The sequence below is a fragment of the Mustelus asterias genome, chromosome 14, assembly GCF_964213995.1.
Source record: "Mustelus asterias chromosome 14, sMusAst1.hap1.1, whole genome shotgun sequence".
Taxonomy (NCBI): Eukaryota; Metazoa; Chordata; class Chondrichthyes; order Carcharhiniformes; family Triakidae; genus Mustelus; species Mustelus asterias.
The window spans coordinates 82458739-82486614 of NC_135814.1; the positions used below are offsets into that span (position 1 = coordinate 82458739).

Sequence of the window (27876 nt, forward strand, 5' to 3'; positions counted from 1 at the left end):
TCTGAACTGCAAGCTGTTCCTGGAAGCTATTGCATCAGACATCTAGGTTTATGCTTCAGGTATTCCCAATGGGGTCCCCCTCATGGCCACCCTTATGCTCTCTGTGCCCACCATGGCAAGGATGTAGCAATGGTCAACAACCCATTGGGGTGATGCATGGCACCAGAGATGGTGTTGGGTTGCCAGAGTGCAGACTCAGGGACACGGGTGGCTGGGTGAGGGCTAGGGATGGATAACCTTATGGACTATCTCTGTCTCTCTCCTTCCACACCCCACCACCAGAGCTAATATGGATTTTGCATTGGAACCACCAGAGCGAGTGCCAAAGGCTGCTATGGCGGAGGAGGGAGACAGCTGCCCACGGCAAGGCCAGGGCACGGCTGCCCAGCAGCCCCAAGAGGGTGGGGGCTAGAGGACAGTGGAGACGGAGACCCTGACGAAACAGAGACCCCGATGAGACGGAGACCCCGACTCTATCGAACCCTCATATCCTTTAATGAACTGCCAGACACCGTATGCTGCCGCAGACTGTGCGTCTCAGCAGGGAGACAGTGCGGCACCTCGTGGGGTGAAGCTCACCAAGGCCCTCAACTTCTACACCACCGGGTCCTTCCAGGCCTCCAGTGGAGATCTCTCTGGCATCGCCCAGTCCCCTGCACACAAGTGTATCCGTGAGGTGACGGCGGTTCTGTATGTCGGGCAGCCAACCACATCCACTTTGATGTGGGCCAGGCCCATCAGGAGGCCAGGCTGCAGGCTTCACTGCCATGGCTGAGATGCCCCATTTACAGGGAGCTATTAATGGAATGCCCCGTGCAATCATGGGGTGCCCTTCATTAACAGAAAGGGTTTCCTCTCCTCACACGTTCAGATTGTGTATGACCACCAGGTGATCATCATGCAAGTGTGTGCACTCCACCCAGGAAGCGTGCACGATAGCTACATCCTGCGAAGCTCAGACATCTCCGGGTTCTTCAAGGACCAGCCCAGGCTGCCGGGATGGATAGTGAAGGACAAGGGCTACTCGCTGAGGTCATGGCTGATGACATCTGTGCGGAAGCCAGAGACCAAGGCGGAAAACCACTACAATGAGGCGCACACTGCCACTCGATTCATCGTCAAGCGATGCATTGGACTCCCGAAGATGTGGTTCTGCTGTCTGGACCACGTTGGCAGTGCCCTCAGTACAGCCCCCTGAGAGTCTCCCATGTCATGGTGGTCTGCTGTTTGTTTCACAACCTGGCACAGCAGCAGGGAGACTTCATGGAGGGGGGGATGGGACCAGGTGGATGCCCCTGAGGAGGAGGAGGAGGTCCAGGAGGATGTGGAGGATGAGGCCGCGGAGGAGCCAGAGGACGGAGGACTGGCGGCAGCAAGGTTTCGGCAGGGCGGGACGGTGAGGGAGGCCCTCATCGTCACAAGGTTCTCCACTTGGAGGCATGGTGTCCTGCATCTGCAACCCTCACCCGGCCTAGGGTCCGGTGGGTGATGAGGATGCCATCCCAGGCTCTGTCTGTCACTGTGGGCCCATTGGGCCTCCACTACTGGGACTGCTTGTGGGGGCTGGCAGTGGCAGAAACAGGCACTCAGACCACTGAGTTCCACGTCAGCAGTGGGGGCTGGTGACCTTGTAAGCCTAGCGGCGTTTTCAAAGAACAATACAGCACAGGAACAGGCCCTTCGGCCCTCCAAACCTGCGCCGATCACGTTGTCCTATCTAGACCAAACATTTATATCCCTCCCCGCCTGTTCATATGCCTATCAAGATAAGTCTTAAATGTGGCTAACGTAACTACCTCAACCATCTCACTTGGCAGTGCATTCCAGGCCCCCAGACCCTTCTGTGTAAAAGAAACTTTCCCCGCACATCTCCACTGAACCTTTCCCCCCTTAGCTTGAACTTGTGCCCCCTTGTAATTATCATTTCTGCCCTGGGAAAAAGGTTTCCAGCTGTTCACTCCATCTATACCTCTCATAATTTTATAAACTTCTATCAGGTCGCCCCTCAGTCTCCATCTTTCCAGGGAGAATAATCCCAGTTTATTCAATCTCTCCTCATAGCTAATACCGTCCATACTAGGCAACATCCTGGTAAACCTTTTCTGTACCCTCTCCAAAGCCTCCACGGCCTTCTGGTAGTGTGGTGACCAGAATTGGACACAGTGTTCCAAATGTGGTCAAACCAACGTTTTATATAACTGTAACATAATTCGTTTTTGTTTGAACATTTGGAGTATCAGGGACAGTCAGTGATCTGGCACCAGTGCTTGGCACTGGGATCCACACGACTCCGGTGGTAGGTATGGTCAGTGCACACTCGGTGGGCTGAAAGGCCTCTCTCACGTTGAACATGGCTCTGAACCTCTCTGGGTACAGTCGGGGTTCGGGAGTCCCTGTGGAAGGCGGATCACAGACAGATGAGTCATAGCAATGGGGTGCAATAGCATTTAATAGTGATTATTTAAAGAGCATATTACCCTATCCCTGACTACAGTGACTGCCTTTACCCATGCCCTCTTGGTGAACCTATAACGTCTTAATTTTACATGGCCTACTGCTCCATCTAGGTGAACCCCACTCCCAGAATGCACATCAGAAGTGGTGATGGTCAGCTGCCTGTGACGCCTTTGGCAGGCATCCCCTGGGCGGCCAGGACTCAGAAGGCCTGAGCCGACATTCAGATTAAAGGGATGTGCCATGCCACCCTGTTCATCGCGCTGATGGTGAGATGCACCAGTGTTAGGAAGAAGGATTCGGAAGGGCTGGCGACAGCCGGAATCTCCCTGGTAGAAGGCCCCAGCATGGGCTCCAGCGGTTCCTCCTCCCTCAGGGTGCCCATGGACCCCTGGGACACTCCATGGGACGGCGGGGAAGCTGGACTGAGATCCAAATGTCTCGGCATCACCTGGCTCTGCTAGTCCTGGAGGCCCAACTGGGTGTGCCTCACAGTGTGCGAGCCCTCAGCAATGGCCCTCTGAGACTGGGCCAAGCTCTGGATCCCCTCAGCAATTGCCCTCTGAGACTTGGCCATACCTTGTACCCTGTCATCCATGGCAACCATCTCCTGCCCCAGGCTTTCCACTGCCGACGCCTCCCTTGCTGTTTTGACCTGGGCACCATGCTGTGCCGGCACCATCTCCTGCACCTAAAGGTTGTGGAACTCCTTCAAACAGCCTCACAGTTGCTGCAGTGTTGCTGACAGTCCCTCCTGCAGTCCCCAGCTCTGCTGCTGTATCTCTAGCAGCTTTGGGAGAGCTGATCCCAGTGGCCTGACATCTGGCTGGGGGCCAGCTGTGTCCGTGACTCTGGCAGACCTCCAGCTGCTCGAGCTCTCGAATGTTCCCGCCTCCACCTGATGTGCATCTGAGGCTGTGTTCTGCGGACTAGAAAGTTACCCAGAAGCCTCACCACTAACTTATCCCAGCAAGGTGACTGTAGCTGCGTTGGTGGACACTGCAGTTACTGTCCGCATTGATAGGTACGTGCTTTTCTCGAATATTTCCTTGGTGCTTTCCTCAAAGGTGTCGTAGGAATTGTCATTGAACGTTAAAGCGAGAGCATTTGGCGGGGGTGGTGGTGGTAGTGGAGGGGAATGGGGGGGGAATGGAGGGGTGCGACGATGGCATCTAATGGCTGGTCTCATCAGGGTCGTTTCCTGCAATAAAGAACACATGGTTCTGTGCGAGTCAGGGACAAGTATTGAGGCAGATTGCAACTTACTTGAGATAGGTCACATGAATGAAACTTCCATGCTGAACCCTGACCTGGCTGTCCGTCATGGTTCTGTCCTCTTCTTCTCCCAACAGCCCCAGTGCACGCTGCTCGAATGGGGTGAGGAGATGCAGCTCAGGAACTCCACCTCTGGTTTTCTCCCATTCCCAGCAGTTATAGGTCATTTTCTCCTGTGGGGATAGAAGGGTGGATTGAAAGCCCAATCTTATGGCACTTAGTGAAAAAAAATGCCAGGATGCGATTCTTGCCAGTAGGGGGTGGGGCGGAGCCTAATTTTGCCAGTGAAGTGAGCTGCTGAGCTATAGGTGCACCATTGTGCATACATGCTGTTCTCCCAGTGTATTGGGAGATCTCCCAGCGATAGCGTCCGGGACGCATCGATGACGTGGTAATGATGTCATGAATATTTAAATCAGCTTTGTGCCCTTTCTGAGCGTGGAGCTAATTTTGCTGGCAAAATGGGGCCAGTACAATCATGAGAGGTGAAAAACCAGGTGCAATCCTGATCTTTTGCCTCTCGCCCGATCGTACTGGTTCGCCTCATGAATTGACGGGGGAGGTGTGTGTGGGGGGGGGGGGGGGGGGGGGGGTTGTGTGTGGGGGGGGGGTTGGTGTGGGGGGATGTGGAGGGGGGGTTGTGTGGGGGGGGGGGTGGTTGTGTGGGGGGGGGGGGGTTGGTGTGGGGGGATGTGGAGGGGGGGTTGTGTGGGGGGGGGGGTGGTTGTGTGGGGGGGGGGGGCGACGGCGTGTTGGGGGGGGGGCGGAGGTTGCGGTGGGGGAGGGGATGGGAACAGAGCCGGTAAGATTGCCCGCTCAGAATTTTTTTGGGAAGATCGCACCCTTTATGTAAGTGAGTTCACTGTGGGAGATGTATCAACACTTCACTGAGCTAGTGCAAAGAGGTGATGATAAAGTAGCACATTGTGGTATTCTAAGCAATTATGTTTGCTTTTCTATCTCACTGAAGTGGTTCCTGAACTGAAGTTTAACATTCCTTCTATGCGGTAGCATTTGGAGTTTCCATAGCAATCAGCCACCTTTGATCACAGCCACTTGCATTTCCAAAGTGAGCACACACATTTATTCTGAAAGAAGAGCTGAAGGTATATCTGAAAACCTAATCTTGGAACAAATTTTTACAAATGAAGGAACTTAATTGCATCATAAAAAGCTCATTGTGGGCTCATAGTCACACATAAAATTGAAACTTCCGATGGTGAAACTTGAATTCAATAAAAATCTGGTGATTGTCATAAAAAACACCTAGTTTTCTAGTATCCTTTAGGGAAGGAAATCTGCCTCTTTACCTGGTCTGGCAATGTGGTTGACTCTTAAATGCCCTCAATGGGCAATAAATGCTGGCCCAGCCCATGGTGCCCACATTCCATGAATGCATAACAAAAAAGATACACAAGGTTCAGCTACCATAGGTCTACCAGCATGCTTGGCACTATTTGTGGAATAAACTATGATACAAGATTTCAAGAACTCCATTGAGTTGGTCCTCAACTTGAAATCCACATAACCAGTTTGATACAATCGGCAGTTTTTAAAGGATTGCATTAAAAGGTGGATGCAGTTCCATCCATAGACCCTCTGAGAACATCCAACACCAATATCCAAGATAATCCTATAGCTGAATTGGACAAAACAGAGCGGGAAGGTATTATTCGCAAGGTTACGCCAGGCAGTTTGAGCAGATTGTCAAATCCAACCAAGAGTATGGATATTTCATTAAATCTGCAAGTTAACTTATTAGATAGAAAAGTCAAAAATTCATCTACAAGTTGATTTGCTGAGTTTTGGGCAACAAAAATTTCAACAATTGCCAGAAGAGGCATCCAAGGACCCAGTATTCCAGGTGATTTGGAAAACCACAATTGAAGGTATGTCTGATACCATACAAGAAATTCAGAAAACTGTTAGACCATTTTGGGCCTATCAGGATGAATTGTGACCATCCTGAGACATAATAATCAAGGGTAGACAATTCCTGAGTCACTACAACTAGACATCCTGATGCAGTTGCAGCCAGCTCACATGGACATGGAGCGCACTAGACTTTTGATGAGAGATACCACCCCGCCCCCACCGCTGGTCAAAGTTTCTATAGACTGATTTAATGTTTGAGGTGTCAATTTCCATTAGTGACATTTGCCTTCATCAGTCAGAGCATTCAGTACAGGAGTTAGGACGTTATGTTACAACAGTACAAGACATTGGTGAGGCCATAGGAGTGCTGCATACAATTCTGGCCGCCCTGCTATAGGAAGGATGTTATTGAACTAGAAAGGGTGCAAAAAAGATTTACAAGGATGTTACCGAGGCAGGAAGGTTTGAATTATAAGGAGAGGCTGGATAGGCTGGGACTTTTTTCCCTGGAGTGTAGGAGGATGAGGGGGTGACCTTATAGAGGTTTATAAAATCATGAGGGGCATAGATAAGGTGAATAGCTAAGGTCTTTTCCACAGGCTGGGGGAGTTCAAGACTAGAGGACATAGGTTTAAGGTGAGAGGGGAAAGATTTAAAAGGGAGCTGAGGGACAACTTTTTCACACACAGGGTGGTGCTTATATGGAATGAGCTGCCAGAGGAGGTGGTAGAGGTGGGTAAAATGACAACATTTAAAGTTCATTTGGACAGGTACATGAATGGGAAAGGTTTAGAAGGATAGGGCCAAACAGGTAAATGGGATTAGTTCAGTTTAGGAAACCTGGTTGGAATAGACGAGTTGGGCTGAAGGGCCCGTTTCCATGCTGTGCGATTCTATGACAGGCTACTGGGGGTGGCATGGTGGCACAGTGGTTAGCACTGCTGCCTTACAGCGCCAGGGACCTGGGTTCAATTCTGGCCTTGGGTGACCGTCTGTGTGGACTTTGCACGTTCTCCCTATGTCTGTGTGGGTTTGCTCCGAGTGCTCCGGTTTCCTCCCACAGTCCAAAGATGTGTGGGTTAGGTGGATTGGCCGTACTAATCAGGGAGCTCGTATTCTAATGTGGACCTCGTTGAAGACATTACAATCATCAGACAGGATATTATGTCTTCTGTCACGTGATACCAAGTTTGAGAGTGTTAGTTGACCAAGCAAGACACATTAGTAAGAGTTCAGCAGAAATGTGAAACATGTATATACTGCTATATTTTTCAAATAAAATAACTCACAACATAATTTACCAGTCCTTCCCGAGTGATTGGGGAGTTTGTGTTGAAAGTGAGAAGGAACCACACCTGTGGGGAGCTGGAACTCACTGCCTGAGAGCGTAGAAGAGACAGAAAATCCCATGACAGTTGAGAAGTATTTGGATATGCCACTGAATTTTGGACCAAAAACTGGAAAGTGGGATTATGCTGGATCAGCTCATGTTAAGAGTTTTAACAACACCAGGTTAAAGTCCAACAGGTTCATTTGGTAGCAAATACCATTAGCTTTCGGAGCACTGCTCCTTCGTCGAAGGAGCAGTGCTCCGAAAGCTAATGGTATTTGCTACCAAATAAACCTGTTGGACTTTAACCTGGTGTTGTTAAAACTCTTACTGTGTTTACCCCAGTCCAACGCCGGCATCTCCACATCAGCTCATGTTGACATGATAGGCTAATGTCTTCCTTCTGTGCTATAAATTTGGATGAATTTCTGTTTCTTTGTACAATGTCAGCCACACCTAGTGGCATGAATATCTTACTGGATGTTAACTCAGCATTCAGAGTCACATGAGAATGATTTTGGAGTATGCCAAAGAGGTGGGATATATTTCATGCATCCACAGTTCATGGAGGCAGAGGCACATGTATAAGTGCAAACAAAAGCAATTTCCATTGTTGGAATATCCAAAACATGGCTTGAGTTTTAGATGTTAGAGGAACAGGTCTCTTTGGAGATAAAATGTACCCTTTTGAGAAAGATCAGATATCCCTTTGTGATCGTTAAGAATAGATATGGATATCATTCTGTGGAACTGTCAAGACATTTAAATCTCCAAGCCTTTTAAAGACTACTTCCACAACCTATCATTATCATGGGAGGATGGGAGGTGTAACTGTTGGGGTTGTAAGTTCACAACTTGCTTGACAGAGGAACATAGGAACAAGGAGCAGAAGTAGGCAAATTCAGCCCTTCGTGCCTGTTCCACCATTCAATCAGATCATGGCTGATCTCTCCCTGGTCTCAAATCTACCTCCCCACCTATTCCCCATATTCTTCTTTCCCTTTTTTCTATTAGAAATATGTCTATCTCCCTCTTGAAACCATTCAATGATTCAGACTTCAAGTAGTTCTGTCTTTGATGTGGGGCTGTGAATACACATGTTTGTTTTTATTTGTGATTAAGTATTTTATTAAGCATTAAGTGCTTGAAGAGATTTAAATTTTATCAGTCAGAGTTTTTTTTATATAATGAAGTCTGCAGTAGATACTTGGAACTTTATTTTATTTCAATTCCGCATGGGTTCTGCCATCTGCCTATGGTGGATACTGGGTTGGCATGGAACGTGTAAGGACAAAGAGTGGTTGGGTGGTCATGGGTTAGCATGAGTTGGCACTAACTTGACATAGAATCATACAATACCAGCAGTGCAGAAGGAGGCCATTCAGCCCATCAAGCCTGCACTGACAACAATCCCACCCTGATCCTATTCCCATAACCCCACATATTTACCCTACTAATTCCCCTGACATCCCCCTAACACTAAGGCAAAATTCAGCATGGCCAATCATAGGGGCTATAAAAGCCCATGGAGGTGAGTAGAAGGGCATAGGTTGGTATTGAGGGTATGAGGGCCATTAGGATTAGATGCGGGGCATGAGTTGCCTCGTGGGCATAGGGCATGGGGCACATATGGGGGCTGAGGGATTAGGAGGGCTAGTGGGCTGTATTTTTTGTTGTATTGTAACTGAGGCGAAGTCTGAAGCAGGTTTTTTAATCAGCATACTTTGGCACCAATAGCCTCTGTGGCTGCCTCTGTGCTTTTCCCAGGGGTGGAAGCCCTGAATCCAGTTAGACCCGCTCCCTGGATTCAAGGCACTATCTCATGAACTGGGTTTGTGAAGTTGGGAGTTTTCCTGACTCTGTGCTCCTCGCCTGGGAGCAAAGATTCAGTCCTCTATGTATTCAGTGCTGGGAATGATAGACTCGGCACCATGTATTGGGAGAAAACACTCTACAAGTCAATTATATTTCTGGCCAGGTGGACAATAAAAGTCTGCTTCTTTTGCCTCAACCCCAAAAATGGATCCCAGTTTAACTGATTTATGCTGTTCTATATCCCTCATTCAGCATTCTGTAGCCGTCGGAAAGAATGTGACTAGTATAGTGCAACTTGTGTAACACTGTCCAATTTAAGTTCGAACAGCATACAACTGGGAGAGAGGGTCCTATATCCCCATCGGTGATTACTGAATTTGTATCCATTCTGCTAATCCATTGCACCATCCAACCCTCGCTTAAGCTGTTTCAAAGGGACTCACCGCCAGTGCGTTCATAGCTGCTGTAAATAGTCCTGTGAATGGCTACAATACACGATAATGCTATCACTAACAATGCATACTAATTTTGCTGTAATTAGATTGCAAAAGATAATTAGTAGACACCAGTACACAAAGATAAAGGCTTCCCAGCTATATAAGAAGGATGGATGGTTACAGTGTCAGTAAAATCATGACTTATTTCTGTCTGATATTTTTCAGGTAAATTTTATCTTGTTTATAAATATTGTTCGTGTCCTGGCTACCAAGCTTCGTGAGACAAATGCTGGGCGATATGATGCAAGAAAGCAGTACAGGTAACCTGATGCAGCACAAACCTATTGTTAACATTGCACAAATGTTGGCTGTTATGTGTATATCCTAGAATGTTACAGCAAAGGGTGGCACAGTGGTTAGCGCTGCTGTCTCACAGCACCAGGGACCCGGGTTCGATTCCAGCCTTAGGTTTGTGTGGAGTTTGCACATTCTCCCCTTGTCTGCATGGGTTTCCTCCGGGTGCTCCAGTTTCTTCCCATGGTCCAAAAAGATGTGCAAGTCAGGTTGATTGGCCATGGTAAATTGCCCCTTCGTGTCAGGGGGATTAGCAGGGTAAATACATGGGGTTATGGAGATAGGGCCATGCTCGGATTGTTGTCAGTGCAGATTCGATGGACTGAATGGCCGCCTCCTGCACTGTAGGGATTCTATGGATGGGATTTTCCAGTCACGCTCGCCCCAAGTCCGCAAATCCCGCCCAATGCCAACTTTTGCATGGTCCGTGTCCCACCTGCTACAATTCACATGGTGGGCGGGACAGGAAAATTCTGATTTTATTCTATGATTCTACAGAAAGAGGTCTTTTGGTCCATCTAGCCTGTGCCATGATTTTTAAAGGTAATCCAGTTAGCCTCACACCTCCACACTATTCCCAAATCCAGAAATTTTTTTTCACCTCTAAGTATTTATCTAATACCCTTTTGGAAGCTATGACTGACTTTGCTTCCAGTAGCCTTTCAAACAGTGCATTTCAAACCCTAACCACTTGTTCTATAAAGTTTTTCTTTATGTTGCTTTTGGCTCTTTGCGTGTCACCTTAAATCTCTTATTATCGAGCCACCAGCCACTGGGAACAATATCTCATCCCTCTATCTAAATAAATTCTTCATGCTTTTAAACATCTCTATCAAATATCTTCTTTACCTTCTCTGCTCTACGGAGAAAAACACCAGTTTCTCCATTCAATCCAGAACACTGGACTACATGCATGCCACACGCAAAATGGTCGCACAAGCAACAAATCAGATCAAAGCTTTGCAGTCCTGCCACGTCTAGTTGTGAATGGTGGACAGGTAAGCAACTAACCAGAGGAGGAAGCTCCAAGAACATTCAAATACTCAGTGGTGAAGGCCAACATGTGAATGAACAATGCTGGCTGAAACATTTGTAGCAAACTTCAGCCAAAAGTGCCAAATCCTCCTTCATTCAGAGATCTCTGGCTTTGGCTGCCCTTTTCTCTTTGGGGGAGTTAATCTAGGCTGTACTTGAGCCATCTTTTTAAAGGCTACGCATTCCTCCATTACCTTTCTGTTTTCCAATCTTTGAATCTTTCCTCAGTGAGAGAAAATAAAAGTAAAAATAAAACACAAAATGTGGGATTAGGTTATGATCTAAATTTGTTGAACGCAGTCTGGAAATTGTAGAGGTTCCAGTTGAAAGGTGAGGTGCTTTTCCTCAAACTTGTGTTGAGCTTCATTGGAACGCGTAGCAGGTCGAGGACAGAAACATCAGAGTGGGAATAAAGTTGAGAATTAAGACAACAGGAAACTCTGGATCATGCTTGCAGACTGAACAGGGGGGAACAAAGTGGTCGCTCAATCTATGTTTGGTCTCACCACTGTAGAGGGGATCACATTATGAACACTGAATACAGTATACTAAATGGATATAAGTAAGATATTACTGTTGTGCAACACCTGTCCTTTTGCCTCCACCCTTCTCACCATCCAAAGCTCCACTTTATCCAAGTGAAACAGCAAATGTAATTGTACTTCTTTCAAATTGATTACTGTACTTGTTGCTTCTGTCAAATTAATTTACTGTACTTGCTGTTCTAGTCTATATATTTTATATATTATGTACACTGAGGCAGCTAGATTAGGCTGTAGCAACTAATGCATAGCCCATTGCGTCTCCTCCTCCCCTGCCCCCCCATCCCCCTCTTTTCTGTTGGAAAAAAAACTGAAATTCAAATGTCAGTTCTAGGCTAAGTGGGAATAAAGTTCTGGAACCTTGTGCTCAGCATGCGAAGGCACCCTGATTACACCAGTTGCTAATGTTATAGTCTTCCTGTGGCCAGTTAGCAACACTGTTAGCTACACGGGGCGTTTCATCTGTGTGTTCGCTGATGCAAGATCCATTCCATTGGCCTGTGTATGAGTCCACATGTCCGCTGGTGCAGGGAGCAGGTGCCATAGGCTGGATAACTGAAGTGCTGTGTTACCTGTTGGTGTTAGTTCTGAGATTTTTAGAAGTTGACAGCAATTACGATGAATTTAATGAGTTTATTAATGTCACAAGTCGGCTTACATTAACACTGAATGAAGTTACTGTGAAAATTCCCTAGTCACCACACTCCGGTGCCTGTTCGGGTACACTGATGGAGCATTTAGCATGGCTAATGCACCTAACCAGCATGTCTTTTGGACTGTGAGAAGAAATAGGAGCACCTGGAGCACTGTCTGAAGATACGAAGTTACTGTTCGGTTGTGGGCATTTCTGTGTACCACCATCAACTGGTCATGGCCACATGCAGTCTGAATCCTGTCTGTTTGACCTGGTGTTAGAGGGCTGAATCTGTGGGCATCTAAATCATAGTGCATTTTGCTTCTCCATCTGTGTTGCAGGAGGGCATCATGCATGTTGATTTCAAGTTTAGACAAAAGCAAAGCACAAGTTGTAGGAATTGTGGCCCTGATGCACTTGGTAAAAGGTCATTGTGCTGACAAGGACACACTCTGTCATTGTAGATTTCACAGGCTGAGAAGTGCAGCAGAATAATCTGTGCGGTCCTGGGCACATTTCTCTGGAAGATGCTTGGCTGAGTGAACCGCCCGTTTTGCCAGGCCATTTGGCCGTGGATAGCGGGGGCTGCTCGTGATGCGTTCGAAGTCCCATGTGTGTGGAAAGTTGCAGGATTGAGCAGAGATGAATTGGTGAGCGTTGTCTGTTATGAGTCTCTGTGGGATGCCATGTGTGGGAAAGTGGCTTTTAACTTTGATGATGACTGTTTTGCTTGTCATGTTTGGCAGGTGATTGAATACAAATCAACCAAGACCAAATGTTATCTACTATTTGATTCGAAAATGTCAGATGCTGTGAATGACCATGGGAGGTCCGGGACCTCATGTAAATGCAGCGATTCCATTTGCTTGATGCGGCTTGAGTGCATTGCATGGTGCACATCTGGAGATTTCCCTTTCCATATCTGCCCACATGGAGGAGCTGGACAGCGATTTCTTGGGCCCTGTATCCGGTTGCTTCCAACCCAGGGTGCCCTTGGTGCAGTTGTTGTGTAGTTCCTCTGGAGGGCAGCAGGGATGATGAATCGCTGGTCATGTAGTAATAGTCCATCCTGTACGGTAGTCCACCTCTAATGGTGAAGAATGTATGGAGCTTGTGGGGAAGATCCCTTGAGGATTCTGGCCAGTCTCTTATGATGATGTTGTTATTTTGTCTGTATGTAATCTCAGCTTCTAGAGTAGCTTTGAGTTCTTAGATTCTACAGGAAGACATCATCTCTATTGTCACGATGTTTATGTCATCCTCACGATCTGCCTGGTCTGTAGTGGGTAAGAAGTCTCTGGAGAAGCCATCAACCAAGTAAACCTGCTTGCCACAATTACAGATGACGCTGAGGTTGTAGCATTGCAGCTTTAGCATCATGCATGGCAGGTGTGCAGACGCAACGCGGAGAGGCTTTTTAAAGGTAGTTTTGAGTGCAGTCATTCTACAGCTCATTAATGACTTTCTGCTTCACAGCTGCTGGTACTCCCCTCAGAGCACAGACTGTAGGTGGGACTGAATCATCTAGTCTCATGTGGTATGCAACTGGTAGCTTACCAATGAGTTGAAGAGGCCTCTATATGTTGCCATCTCTGGGGCTTGGAGTTGGAGACCATGCACTTCCGTACCAAGATGAATGTACCCCAGTGTAATGCTGTCCCGAAGCCCTAACTTTACGCTCTCATCAACTTCGTGGGACTTTAAATTTCCCTGTGTGCACTGGAAGGTTGCTATACTTTTAATGTGAATTGTCCATCCACCATAAATCTGGGTGTTGGGATCTGGTGCTGAATATGGGTCTATTTACCGTAATCTTGACTGGAAATTATGTTACCCTTTGCTCCAATATCAATCTAGATTTTAGTAATGATGCTAATTATTAGCATAATTAGTGTTACTGCTAATTATGCTGAAGGTGGCGAACATCTCACCCTTTCCTCTGACGGTGTTAACACTCTTGCAGTGGAGTGTTGTTGGAGGCTCTACAGCTTCACTGCTTTGGCTGAGCTTCAATTCATTCATCTTACTGACACTCCTACCCCTGGATGAACTACCATGTTGCTGATGACAGAGGGGGGCTGCTGTGGTTTGAATCTGCAGCGCTTAGCAGAGTGGTTCCATTTGCTGCATTTGTTGCATCCTTTACCATGTGCAAAACAAGCTGTTCAGTTTGGTGGATGCTGACTGCTGCAGTTGGAGCAGGGCACTCCCTGTATTGCAAATACTTCAGTTTCTCACCTAAAATTTCCCGCCTAAAATTTCGGGGCGGCATGGTAGCATAGTGGTTAGCACTGCTGCTTCACAGCTCCAGGGACCTGGGTTCGATTCCCGGCTTGGGTCACTGTCTGTGCGGAGTTTGCACATTCTCCTCGTGTCTGCGTGGGTTTCCTCCGGGTGCTCCGGTTTCCTCCCACAGTCCAAAGATGTGCGGGTTAGGTTGATTGGCCAAGCTAAATTGCCCCTTAGTGTCCCGGGATGCGTAGATTAGAGCGATTAGCGGGTAAATATGAGGGTTAGAGGGATTAGCCGGTAAATATGTAGGGATATGGGGATAGGGCCTGGGTGGGATTGTTGTCGGTGCAGACTCGATGGGCTGAATGGCCTCTTTTTGCACTGTAGGGGTTCTATGGTTCATTTCTCAGATTGTTCATTTAACACACAGATTTTGATGGCTGCTTGTAATATTAAATGTTTTTCTCGCAGCAGCTGCTTGCGGACTGAATCGTGGTATATTCCACTAACTACTCGATCCTAATTGAGTCTTCAGTGAGAGTTCTGAATGCACATTTCTTTACCAATATTTTCAGGGTGGCCGTGTAAGATTGTATTGACTCATCTTCTCATTGTTTCATTGAATTGAATGCATGTCTATCAAGGATTATGTGTTTTACCGGGAGGCAAATGTTCTTGAAGTGTTTCAGGATTACCTCAGGATTTTCTTTTTCCTCTTTCTGGAAGACATGGGGGGAATTTTCCCACCCTGCCCGCCACGGGAATCATAACCACATATATCTGCGTATCTAATTTCAGGTGCTTGATGAATTTATTCTTTATCTTCCTACTTTATTGCATCTTCTTCAATCACACATTTTTCACCTTAGACTTGCAGACTGACATTATCCACTCTACTGAGATGTCATCGAGTTAATAATTTGTTCCAGTCCACATCAGTCACAACTCAAAGCATTTCTCTCGCGTTTGAAATGTATTTAAAAGCGCTTTGTACTACTTCTGGTCTTTCTGAAGCTTCTAGCATTTTCTGCATCCTGCAATTTCACATGCTTTGAAAGAATAGGCTGAAATTTACTTCAAAACATAACAGCATCTGAATGATGCGCTCGATTATTGATGTGAAAATTGAGCAGCAATATGTGACGGGGTCAACATGCTTCTTGAATTGTGAATCACCAGAAACTGCTGGGCGATTTTCATTACCCTGCTGTTAAGTTCACAAAAAATGATATCTCCCCTCCCCGAGCTCTTCGTGAAGTTGTTCCACTGCACATTCACTGACTTGCTGGCAAGAAGAGTTTAAATTGATGTAAGTGCGTGCCTTTTTATGAGCAGAGCTGATATCTCCCCAATAGAATCACCTGTGTGAGCCGGTGCTGTGGCCACTCCTGCACACCCAGATATTCCTGCCAGGATTGTGGGAGAAGGAGAAGTACAGTTACTTAGAGCTGGGTGAAGGGGGAGAGGAGAACGGGAGCGGTGGGGTGGGGGGATAGGAGGATGGGGAGGAGAAAAGGAGGTGTGGCGGGGGAAAAGGAGGAGGAGGGGAGAAGGAGGATGAGGGTGATGTGGATGGGGGAGGGAAAAAAAGGAGGAGGGGGAAAGGAGAATGAGGGTGACGTGGGGTGGGGGGGGGTGCAAAGGAGGATGTAGGTGGAAAAGAATAGGAGGACAGGGGCTGGGGGGGTGGGGATAGGAGGAGGGGGTGAAGTAAGAGGACGGGGGGGGGAAGAGGACAGGGGATGTAAGAGAACGGGAGGGAAGAACAAGGAAATGGGGAAGAGGACAGGGCAGGAGGAACGAGGACGGTGTGAGGGAACTGGATGGAGGTGGAGAGAGGAGGAATTGTGTTGGTGGCGGGTGTGGGTTACTTACGATAAATGGTGTAGTGAAAGAATCACTTCACACTGGTCTTTAGGTTCAAGCTGGTTTATTGTAAGCCTCTACTACAGAGCTGCCGGCATACAAGGAGCTCCAGCCGCAAAGTGTCGTTACTGTTTCTATTTATAACACAAACAATGTTACAGATTTTATTGGTAATTCTCTGAACAAGATGATTGCCACATTCTGATTAGTAGCACATTGTTTAAAAGAAAAGAGGGAAATCTGTCAAAGATTTGGTAGAAATAATAACATTATTTTGGATTTAAACTGAACTAAATGATCTCACGTTTTCACATCTATGGATCCGAGAACCCCTTTATTAAATATACATAAACCATTCCAAAAACAGAAATTTGTTTTTCATTTCATCAATATAACCACCCCTATTCTAATACATTTAGTAATTAGAGTCATAGGGCCCTATTTTACCATTTTGATTCCAAGTGCTGGGTGGACTTGAAACTGGGAGCGTTTCAGATCTGACTTTTAGACCCGTTCTCATACGCACTCTGCCTGGAAAAATATCAGTGATTCCGAATCGCTGTACAAGCCTGTGGGAGGGGCTTAACGCACCCGAAATCCTGCAGCTCAGATCGGAGCCTCCAACTGCGCATGTGTGCAAAAGAAATGATAGAATGCAGCCCCCTGCCACATCGCTCCCCAGGGCCCCCACAGACATTGCCCCACACCCTAATATTTCTGACCCCCTTAACCCCCACCCCCTCCCACCACCCAGTCCGATCGCGGGCCCTTTCCCCCCACCGATCTCAGGCAGAGTGGCAGCGGAGCCCCCTTCACCCCCACTGATCTCAGGCAGAGTGGCAGCGGAGTCCCCTTCACCCCCACTTATCTCAGGCAGAGTGGTAGCAGACACCCCCTTCCCCTTACTGATTTCAGGCAAAATGGCAGTGGACCCCCCTTCCCCCCCATTTCCCCCTCATTTCCCACCCCCCCCTCCCTCCCTCCCCCAAGCAGCCAGCCATTGGACACTCCTCACTAACTGGAGTACCCAAATCGGACTTTTGTGGAACATGTCTGTTTTGCGTCGATTGTGGATGGGCGAACGCAGTGGAAAAGGGAGAAGTGCTGGTAAGATTGGGCGTGCAGCACATTAAGTCAATTTAAAAGTATGCAAATGCATTTAAATGGCTGTTGCACCCGTTTCGGGTGCAATCCCGATTGCAACCATTTTTGGGCCTTGGTAAAGGGGGAACCGGTGGAGGTGGGCGTGGATTGCGCTTCTCGCCTCACACCCAACTTTACCAAGTTTTGCACCCGAAACTCATTCAGGTACTTTTTAAAGGATGTAAGGCATCCTGCCTCCACCACCGTCCCGGGCAGTGCATTCCAGACCATCACCACTCTCTGGATAAAAAAGTGTTTCCTCAAATTCCCCCAAACCTCCCACACCTCACTTTCAACTTGTGTCTCCTTGTAACTGACCCTTCAACTAAGGGAAATAGCTACTCCCTATCCACTCTGTCCATGCCCCTCATAATCTTGAACACCTCAATCAGGTTGCCCGTCAGTCTTCTCTGCTCCAATGAAAACAACCCAAGCCTATCCAAGCTCACTTTATAACTTAAATGTTCCATCCCAGGCAACATCCTGGTGAATCTCCTCTGCACCCCCTCCAGTGTGTTCACGTCCTTCCTATAATGTGGTGACCAGAACTGCACACAATACTCCTGCTGTGGCCTCACCAAAATTCTATACAATTCCAACATGACCTCTCTGCTTTTGCAATCTATACCCGATTGATGAAGGCACCACCCTATTAACCTGTCTTTCTGCCTTCAGAGATCTATGGACAAACACGCCAAGGTCCCTTTGTTCTTCGGAACTTCCCAGTGTCAGACCTTTCATAGTATACTTCCTTGTCAAATTACTGCTTCCAAAGTGCATCACCTCTCACCCTTCAGGGTTAAATTCCATCTGCCACTTATCCAACCATTTGACCATCGTCTACATCTTCTTGCAACCCAAGACACTCAATCTCACTGTTAACCACCCGGCCAATCTTTGTGTCATCGGCAAACTTACTGATCCTCCCCCCCCCCACATAGTCATCTCAACCTCCCTTTCCACTGTTCCTTGTTCTAATGGGCAGACATAAACTGCAGTTGCACATCATTCAATTACATGGTCCTTGACTTTTATCTGGGCTTACTTTAATCAAAACCTGTCATTTGCACAAAGCTTTCCCTGTGTGACTGAGATTCAGTTTGCTGCTTGTGTGATTTTCAAACTTGTGTGATTATTAACCCTTTCACTAGGCTTTTTTGGTTTCCACATCTTTACATTGTTTTGTCAATCCAGAGATCTTGTCTCTTGTCCTTCCTCCTGTCAGCCAATTTTTGTATTTACCAGAGGCTTTTCCCGCTCTCCCTCTTATGGTGACATCCCTCTACACACTAGTTCTTTTATTCATTTGTGGGACAAGGGCGTCGCTGGCTCGCAGAATTTATTGCCGTTCCTAGTAATCTCTGGAGTCACATGTAGGCCATACACTCTCAACCCCATATGCTATCACTTCTTATTCTCTTTTATCCAACAAGTGCAGTATATAACTGTTGTCGGGAAAAATCCCTAGTACCAGTGCATTCAAGGAGGTCGAGTCGCAAGGCAAGGTTCAAAGCGTTTTTCTTTATTGTACAATTACTGGGATCCCAGGGAGAACCGCGTAGCCAGCTCAGAAACAGTGGCTTGGCCACGTTGATCTCAACAGTTACACATTTGCTCTGGATATTTATAGGAATCCAAATTCGAGCGGGAACATTTGCTCATACATTTTTACAATACCTAAAAAGTGGCCTGTCTGGTCAGGAAGTTCCCTGGGAGACTTGTCAATTTGCATCTGTATGTGTTAATGGGACTGCCTGTTCTTGCCCCGGTGTTTTAATGTGTTTCCCATTATCCTCTCGATGTGTCCCCTTATCTAAATCGACCTCTGAGGTTTTGTGTCTGTATTCTATACTTGCGAGATTAGGTGTTAATGTCATTTTGTCCTGCTGTGTATAGGGGGATTTAATCTAATCTTTTATTCTTTTTATCCTGGTTTATTAAGTTTCTTTGCCTGCCTTGGCCATTTTATTCCTGTAATATTTTATTGACAGTACAGTTATGCCATATATCCCACTGCCAGGTCTTGACTCGCAGATATCCTGATCTTCTGGCCAAAGGCCGGTTTAAAATGCAACTTCGTGCTGTTGCTGGGCAGAATAAGGATCTTTTGTCGGCTTTGAAATTAAAGGTTTCTCAGCTGTGCAGAGGGGGATTTAAACGAACGTCCATTCGGGTGTTCCCCTCTGCATTGTGGGCACGTTATGAATGGTGCCAATCAGTCCAATAAATGAATATGTTTAATGAGGTGAATATTGATGAGATAATAAAAATATGGCTTTTGGAAAATGGCCTACTTCAGTCCCTCCTCTCGTCCAGGGGGTCCCATTCATGGCTGACCCCCCATGGACGATCTTCAGAGGTACAGTGAACTGTACAGATGTCGTCCTTGCCGTTGTTCCTCTTCCTCTGTGGCGTGGTTAAATTCTTGCATCTGGATACTGGCAGTGGGTAGCATTCTTGATGCAATATTTGCACATATCACTTTAATACAGGTTAGGCCCAGGCAGAGTGTGAACAGGATGGCTACTACTAAAATTAATCCCTTCATAATGTATGCTCCCCAAACTGTGTCAAACAGCCACCCTAACCACCCATCAGTCCCTGTAAATCCCTGTTTAAAGCTATCAAATTGCTTTTGTATCCCGGACATGGCTGCTGTTATGTTTAATGTCTCGTCGTGTACATATGTGATGCATTTTCCTTTGATGATGGTGCATACCTCCCCTTGTCTGTGAAATATGGCAGGACTGTTATGAAATCCCTGTGGGAGGTGATGCGCGACAATCAAGCACGAGGTACAAGGCTTCAGCAATTGAAGGCTTTTATTGACAAACAATGGAACTATCTAAACATGAGTACACCATTCCAGACTGGAGGGGTCCCGCCTGAGCAGAGGGTCTTATACCTCTCCCAGGAGGCGGGGCCCGACTGGGATGTGCCATAACAGCATCCACCACAGGTATATTAATCCCACAGTGTAAACACCCTAGCCCAACAACAACATTATAACAACCCCATAGTGTCAACACCCTAACCCAACAGCAACATTAGAATAACCCCACAGTGGTAACCGATGGTGGTTCACCACATTCACCCCTCCTTTGAAAACAAAGGCCGGCGGGGTGCGAAAACAGACTACATATATACAAAAAAATCTACAAGTCCAGACGGTCTGGAGGACCGCACCGACGCTGTGACCTCCTCAACACCGGTTGTGACACCGGAGCAGGTGCTTGCGGTGGCGTTCTCTCCAAAACAGCGTCCGGCTGTCCCCTCGAGGACTCACGGGCCGGTTGACCCTGGTGAAGCGGTGGTGCAGGGGATCCCGGTACCGTCTGTGGTGGCGCCGATCTCCGAGTCTCAGGCAAGCTGTACATGGGAGTATAACTGTTATGCACTGGTCCTGGTGCTGACCGCGCCACGTCCGGGGAAGAAATAAGTGATAGGGGATTCGTGACAGGGGGTATGGGAGCGACAGGAGTTGCTACGTCCCCTGCGGGCGCCAGGTCTCGAATCGAGACTGTGTCCTCTCGCCCGTCAGGATATGCCACATAGGCATACTGAGGGTTGGCGTGGAGGAGTTGGACCGGTTCGACCAAGGGGTCGGACTTGCGGGCCCTTACATGTCGCCGCAGTAGGACGGGTCCTGGGTACGTCAACCAGGCTGGTAAAGATATCCCCGAGGACGACTTCCGAGGGAATGAGAACATCCTCTCGTGGGGAGTAGCATTGGTTGCCGTACACAGGAGGGAGCGAATGGAGTGAAGCGCATTTGGAAGGACCTCCTGCCAATGGGAGACTGGAAGGTCTTTGGACTTCAGCGCCAATAGGACAGCCTTCCAGACAGTAGCATCCTCTCTCTCCACCTGTCCGTTGCCCCTAGGGTTGTAACTCGTGGTTCTACTAGAGGCAATCCCGTATGAGAGCAGGAATTGCCTCAAGTCGTTACTCATGAACGACGAGCCCCTGTCGCTATGTATATAGCAGGGGTACCCGAACAGGGTAAAAAGATCACGGAATGCCTTGATCACCATGGCAGTCGACGTGTCCGCACAGGGGACAACAAACGGGAACCGGGAGTACTCATCTGTGATGTTGAGAAAGTACACGTTCCGGTCCGTTGAGGGAAGGGGGCCCTTAAAATCCACACTCAGCCTCTCGAAGGGGCGAGTGGCCTTGACCAATTGTGCCCGGTCAGGTCGGTAAAAGTGCGGTTTGCATTCCGCGCAAATCCGACAGCTTCTTGTCACTGACCTGACATCCTCCACCGAGTAGGGCAGGTTGCGGGCTTTGATGAAGTGGTAGAGTCGAGTGACCCCAGGATGGCACAGGTCATTATGGAGGGCGTTCAAGCGGTCCTCCTGCATGATAGCGCATGTTCCGCGCGAGAGGGCATCCGAGGGCTCATTGAGTTTCCCTGGACGATACATAATATCGTAATTATAGGTGGAGAGCTCAATTCTCCACCGCAAGATCTTGTCATTCTTGATCTTGCCCCTCTGCGTATTACTGAACATAAACACCACGGATCGCTGATCCGTGATCAGGGTGAACCGCTTCCCCGCCAGGTAATGGCGCCAGTGTCTGATGGCCTCCACAATAGCCTGGGCCTCCTTCTCCACCGCTGAATGCCGAATTTCGGGACCTTGAAGGGTGCGGGAAAAAAACGCGACGGGCCTGCCTGCCTGGTTTAGTGTGGCGGCCAGGGCGAAATCTGATGCATCACTTTCCACCTGAAAAGGGATGGATTCATCCACTGCGTGCATCGTGGCTTTCGCAATGTCGTTTTTCAAAGCCTTGAAGGCCAATTGGGCCTCTGGCGTGAGTGGGAAAGTCGTGGACTTGATGAGCGGACGGGCTTTGTCCGCGTAGTTGGGGACCCACTGCGCATAATAAGAGAAGAAGCCAAGGCATCTCCTCAGTGCTTTTGCGCTAGCGGGCAAGGGAAGTTCAGTAAGGGGGCGCATACGGTCTGGATCAGGGCCAATGACCCCGTTTTCCACCACGTATCCCAGGATAGCTAACCTGCGCGTACGGAATACACAGTTCTCCCTGTTGTAGGTCAGGTTCAGGCGAGACGCAGTGCGCAAAAAGTTCTGGAGGTTTGTGTCATGGTCCTGCTGGTCATGGCCGCAGATGGTGACATTATCCAGGTACGGGAAGGTAGCCCGCAGCCCGTTCTGGTCCACCATTCGGTCCATAGCACGCTGGAAGACCGAGACCCCATTGGTGACACCAAATGGAACCCTAAGGAACTGATACAGACGACCATCCGCCTCAAAAGCCGTGTGTTGTCGGTCCTCTGGGCCGATGGGGAGTTGGTGGTAGGCGGACTTAAGGTCTATGGTGGAGAACACCCGGTACTGCGCAATCTGATTGACCATATCAGATATGCGCGGGAGAGGATACCCATCCAGCTGCGTATAACGATTAATGGTCTGACTGTAGTCGATGACCATCCGGGGTTTGTTCCCGCTCTTAGCCACCACGACCTGTGCTCTCCACGGACTAACGCTGGACTGTATGATCCCTTCTTTGAGGAGCCGCTGAACCTCAGATCTGATGAAGATCCGGTCTTCAGCGCTGTAACGCCTACTTTTAGTAGCGATGGGCTTGCAGCCTGGTACCAGATTCTTGAATAAAGAGGGTGTGGTGATCTTTAGCGTGGAAAGATTGCATGCGGGGCGCTTTGGGCGATTTGGAGGCTGCAGCTGATTCCCTACTGCCAGCGAAGGGAGTGGCCCACCGTACTGTAGGATCACACTCTTCATGTGGACTATAAAGTTTAGTCCGAGGAGAATTGGCGCGCAAAGATGCGGCAACACAAGGAGCCTGTATCGCTCGTAAATTGTGCCCTGCACCTCCAGAGTTACCACACAACGTCCTTGGATCGGTACAGACCGGGACCATGATGCCATAGAAATTGTCTGTTTGGCAGGTAGAACCCGGAGTCCACACCTCTTTGCAGTGTCAGGGTGAATAAAACTCTCAGTGCTCCCGCTGTCAAACAGACAATACACAGTACGACCATTTACCTTAATGTTCATCATTGAACAGTCAAGCCTGTGATGCTTAGCCTGGTCCAGGGTGATCGACGCCACCGTTGGCCCTTGGACGTCACTGCAGGCAGCCGAGGTTGATACTGAGGACCCCTGCTGGTCGCTCCTGGTCGTCGTCGACCAAGATGGCCCCCCCATGAATCGCACATGGGTGAGGGCGCCGAGCATAGCGACTCCTGGTGGTCATCCTCCTCCTCCGCCAGCCACAATGGCGTCGTCCTGGGCTCGCACGTGGTCGGACCTCGTGGGTACTGCGATGCCGATGGAGATGATCTCCGTTCTGGAGGGTCGCAGGCTGCACTGCCGTTCTTGGGCTTCGATTTGCAGACTTTCGCGTAGTGCCCCTTTTTACCGCACTGGTTGCAGATCGCCGTTTTAGCTGGACACTGCTGCCGTGGACGCTTGGCTCCTCCGCAAAAATAGCACCGCGGGCCGCCTGGAGCTGCTGCCGTCGTCGGGTCGATATGGGAGCGCGAGCCCGTGGGGCGAGGAGGGATTTGTGACTGCTCCTGCCACGTTGTCTCCACGTGGTCCTCTGGATACAGGGCCAAGCTTTTCGACGCCGCCTCCAGCATCTCAGCCATCTCCATCGCTTGGGTCAAGTTGAGGTTCCCTTTCTCCAATAGCTTGAGCCGGATGTACGAAGACCCTACCCCTGCCACAAACGCATCTCGGGCGAGGTCGTACATGTACTGCTCAGCCGACACATCTTTGCAGTCGCAGCCCCTGGCAAGCTGCAAGAGCTCATTGGCGTAGTCCTCCATGGTTTCGCCCGACTGCCGACGTCGTGTAGCGAGGAGGTAACGAGCGTGGATCTCGTTGGGTGGTCTCGTGTATCGCTTTTTCAAGAGCTCGAGGGTCCTCGGGTAAGTGGTGGCCGCACGAATCGCGAGGTACACAGTGTCGCTTACCCTCGCATGGAGGACCTGGAGTCTGTCATTATCCATAGTAACTGCTGCAGAGGCTGCCAGGTAGTCCTCGAAACACTTCAGCCAGTGGTCGAAGGTGTTAGAGGCGCCGACCGCACGTGGGTCCAGCGTCAGATGCTCTGGTTTCAGCATTTGCTCCATACTCTCAGTTCTGTCGAGAGTTTCGTGTTTGTCAATAAAATTGATGCGCGACAATCAAGCACGAGGTACAAGGCTTCAGCAATTGAAGGCTTTTATTGACAAACAATGGAACTATCTAAACACGAGTACACCATTCCAGACTGGAGGGGTCCCGCCTGAACAGAGGGTCTTATACCTCTCCCAGGAGGCGGGGCCCGACTGGGATGTGCCATAACAGCATCCACCACAGGTATATTAATCCCACAGTGTAAACACCCTAACCCAACAACAACATTATAACAACCCCACAGTGTCAACACCCTAACCCAACAGCAACATTGGAATAACCCCCACAGTGGTAACCAACGATGGTTCACCACAGGAGGCGAGTCCATGTATACTGTTTCTCTCCCACAGTGAAGGCGAATTTGTTTTGGGATTCTGTGTCCAGTGGAAGGGACCAGAACCCATTTGCTGTATCTAGCACCGTGAAAATTTTGTGGTCTTGTGCCAATCCATTAAAAATAGTCGAGGGGTTTGCCACAATGGGGTGTAATTTAGGTGTTACCTTGTTCAAACCTGTGTAATCGACGGTGAGCCGGTAGCTCCCATCAGGTTTTATAACTGGCCATGTGGGGGAATTGGTGGTACTGGTGGTTTCCCTGAGGATTCCCTTTTCTATTAAACCCTTGACTATTTCTACCACTGCCCCTTGCGCTTCTCTCTTGATAGGGTATTGTCGGTGGGGCTTGTGTTCCGGTCCTGGGACTTTTATCGGTTCTGTGTCGGTTAGTCCGGTATCTAATTTCATCCTAGCCCAGGCTTCGGGAATGGAAGCGCAGATGGCTCCGAACCCTTCTTTTTCCTGATCCCAATCTCGGGCCACGATGGTGGCTACCCCAACCGTCCCCATGTGGCTAGCTAATGTCCCTATTCCGGTCTTCCTACCGTCAGGTTGTGGCCAAATTAGTTTCCCTTTCCCACAATCTATCAGCACCTGGTATTCCCTCATTAAATCGTTCCCCATGATTGTGCCCTCATTATTCTGACATACGTAAAATTGCATTGGAATATACTTGTGGTTGATTTCTACTAGTGTGGTTTCACTCAGATAGGCGGGTATTCTCTCTCCCCCTACCCCGGTTATGTGTATTCTTTTGTTGGTCAGTGGCAGGGGTAGGTTTGTAATTGATATGGCTGCCCCCATATCTACTAACATGTGGCATTCCCTACCCCCTACCAAGGCTTCTACATATATTCTCTCCCCCTCTTTCCTGTTTTGGATGGGAGCTACGGGTTGTGAGATTTCGACCAGTGTTGGTCGATGAGTGGGGTGGACGGACACCGGCTTCTGTCGGGACTCACTGTCTTCTGTGGGCGTGGCTACACTAATCCTCTCTTGTCTCCCATCTCCCTGGTTTGGGGTCTCTTCTAGTCACCCTAGTGGATTCCGGGAATGTGGTGCCCCCGGGGTTGGTCTATAGTTGTCTTGGGGTCTCCCATGTTTCCCCCAACACATTGCCTCGGTGTGCCCTGCCCTGTGGCAGTGGTCACAGCGGGGCCCGCCATTCTCGGGTTTCCCTCTGAATGGTGCTCCCCTGCAGAATCTAGCCATATGCCCTGGCTGGCCACACGTGTAGCAGCTGAGCCCGGTTCTCCCCTTATCTCCGTTATGGGGGGTTCCAGTTCTCTCTCGTCTGGGCTTTGCCTGGGCAACCTTCCCTTCTTTTATCCCGCTAGCCCACTCGACTAGCTCGTCATAGTCTTGGGATGCTATCACCCCCATCTTAAGGATTTCTTGGTGTACCTCTGATAGCCCGTCCTTGAATGCCTGGATAAAAGCCCTGTCTCTCCTATCCACATTGTCCTGTCCTGAACACTCCCTATATACCTGGAATAATCTCTCTCCAAATTCCGATGCACTTTCCCCCTGTCCTTGTTTAGTATTTGTGATCCTGCTCCAATTAGTGGGGGAGTTCCCTAAGACCCGTTGGATTTCGGTCTTAAATAATGTGAAGGGTGCCTGCTGGTCGTTTATCTCAGCCGTTGTAGGAACGGCATGTGTCCACCTTCCTCCATTATAGTCCTGTGCTGCTTGGGCCACTGGCCCTCCTGCCACCAACCTCCATTTATCCGCTGGACAGGCTGCCCTGACCAGCTGGTGTATGTCCCTTAAATGTAACTGGTGTCCTACCCAGAGTGAATCCAATTCGCCCCAAAATCCCAGGTTTGCGCTTCTGGGTTTTAACTTCCCCAGGGATGCCATAATCTGCTGCCTTTCCCCTGAGATAAAAGGGTTATAGGTTGCTTTTGGTTGTGCTAACGTCCCTCCTCTGGTGACTGGCGCTAGATTATAATTTTTTATGTCCCCTTCTGATACTGGAGCGGTTGTATGTTTCTGCACTGACTCGTATGAGGGCCGAGGGTCCGTTTCCTCTGATCTCTGCGTTATCTCCGCAATGTGGCTTCTGTGTTCTAATTCCCTCACTCTCTCCTGTAATACCTTAATTTGTTCTGTCTCTTTGTGTCTCTCCTCCATGGAGGCATTTACCTTCTCAATTAGTCCAGCTAACTGGGTCACTAACATTACTCCCATTACTTTTGTTTTGTCCCGTTTAACTCTGTCTACCCACTTTCTCTGATCTTCTAAAGTTTGTGATGCGTTCCACCCGTTCCGTTTCATCTTTGCAACAATCGCTTCTCTGGCTACCAGATACTTAAAAATGAGAGCTACTGCAGTTTCTCCCTCAATAACGTGGTCTGCCATTTTTCTGTCTAGCAGTCCTGCAACCCCCGCATGCTGGTTCCAACAGTAAAAGTGCCCCAACTCTCTCTCTTATCTCCTGTCACTGATACTGCTCCAGCACCGTCTGTATTGCTGTAGGGTCTCGTAGTGGGGTCCCAGTGGGTCTCTGCCCCTGTGCTCTCCCAACTATTCCTGACACCTCACGCTTGGTCTGTTTTGTGTTGTCTTATTAGGATGTGTGCTGGTCTTTAGTGGGTTTGTCGGCCCGTGTCCCCAGCCCCTTTAAGTACAACGCCTCCCGCTTGGCCACCACCTCCCCTAGCAAGGTTGATCCGTTACCCCAAAAAGGGAGTTTCAGCTCCCTGGTACCCTGCAATGGGCTGTGGTGTTCCCTACAGACGAACAAGGTTATCAAACTCCGCCCGGGTCCCTAATGGATTCTCCGTCGCTGTGTCCCTTGGTCAGGATGGATCGGGCCCCCTCTTCCTCAACACTTACACATATGTATCTGTTATCAAAGCCCCTGTTACAATTAGTAACTGTATCGACTCCGAGGTTGTTCGTCCCTTCAGAGTCTGTGTTGTTAACCGATTTACACTGTCCATGCCTTGCACCCTGAGTGCCTGTGCCTCTTAGCGCCCGCTTCAAAACCCAATCTTAGCGTGGGAGATTTCTCCTCTTAACGTCCAGTTTAGGGTAGGGCACCTTGAGTCAAGCACTCCCTTGTCCTATTGCCTTGGCACAGACAGCGGTTTCGTTTACAATCCTGGGTTAGTTACACCAATTAGTTCTGCATGCGGTTCTTATCTTTATATTAGTCTTAATTCCTTATTCCCGTTATCAAATAGCCCAAAACCTGTTATCTTTACCTCTGGTCCTCTATTTCTATTAAAGTTACTTACCTTCTTCCACACGGTTGTTCTGACCTATACCTCTTTAGTGCAGAATTCTGTTTCAATTTAAAAAACTTAGGCAAGATTATACAGTTCTACAAGACAACAATATTTAAAACGGACAAACCCTAACCCTT

General features: G+C 48.6%; 1 protein-coding gene across 1 annotated transcript in view; it reads left to right on the forward strand.

The window, feature by feature from the left end:
- Positions 1 to 27876, forward strand: part of LOC144504073 (parathyroid hormone 2 receptor-like) — a 162725-nt gene that overhangs the window by 109853 nt on the left and 24996 nt on the right. The window contains exon 10 of the mRNA XM_078229238.1: positions 9412 to 9506. Within this exon, the coding sequence (XP_078085364.1) occupies positions 9412 to 9506 (95 nt within the window). The remainder of the gene's footprint in view (positions 1 to 9411; positions 9507 to 27876) is intronic.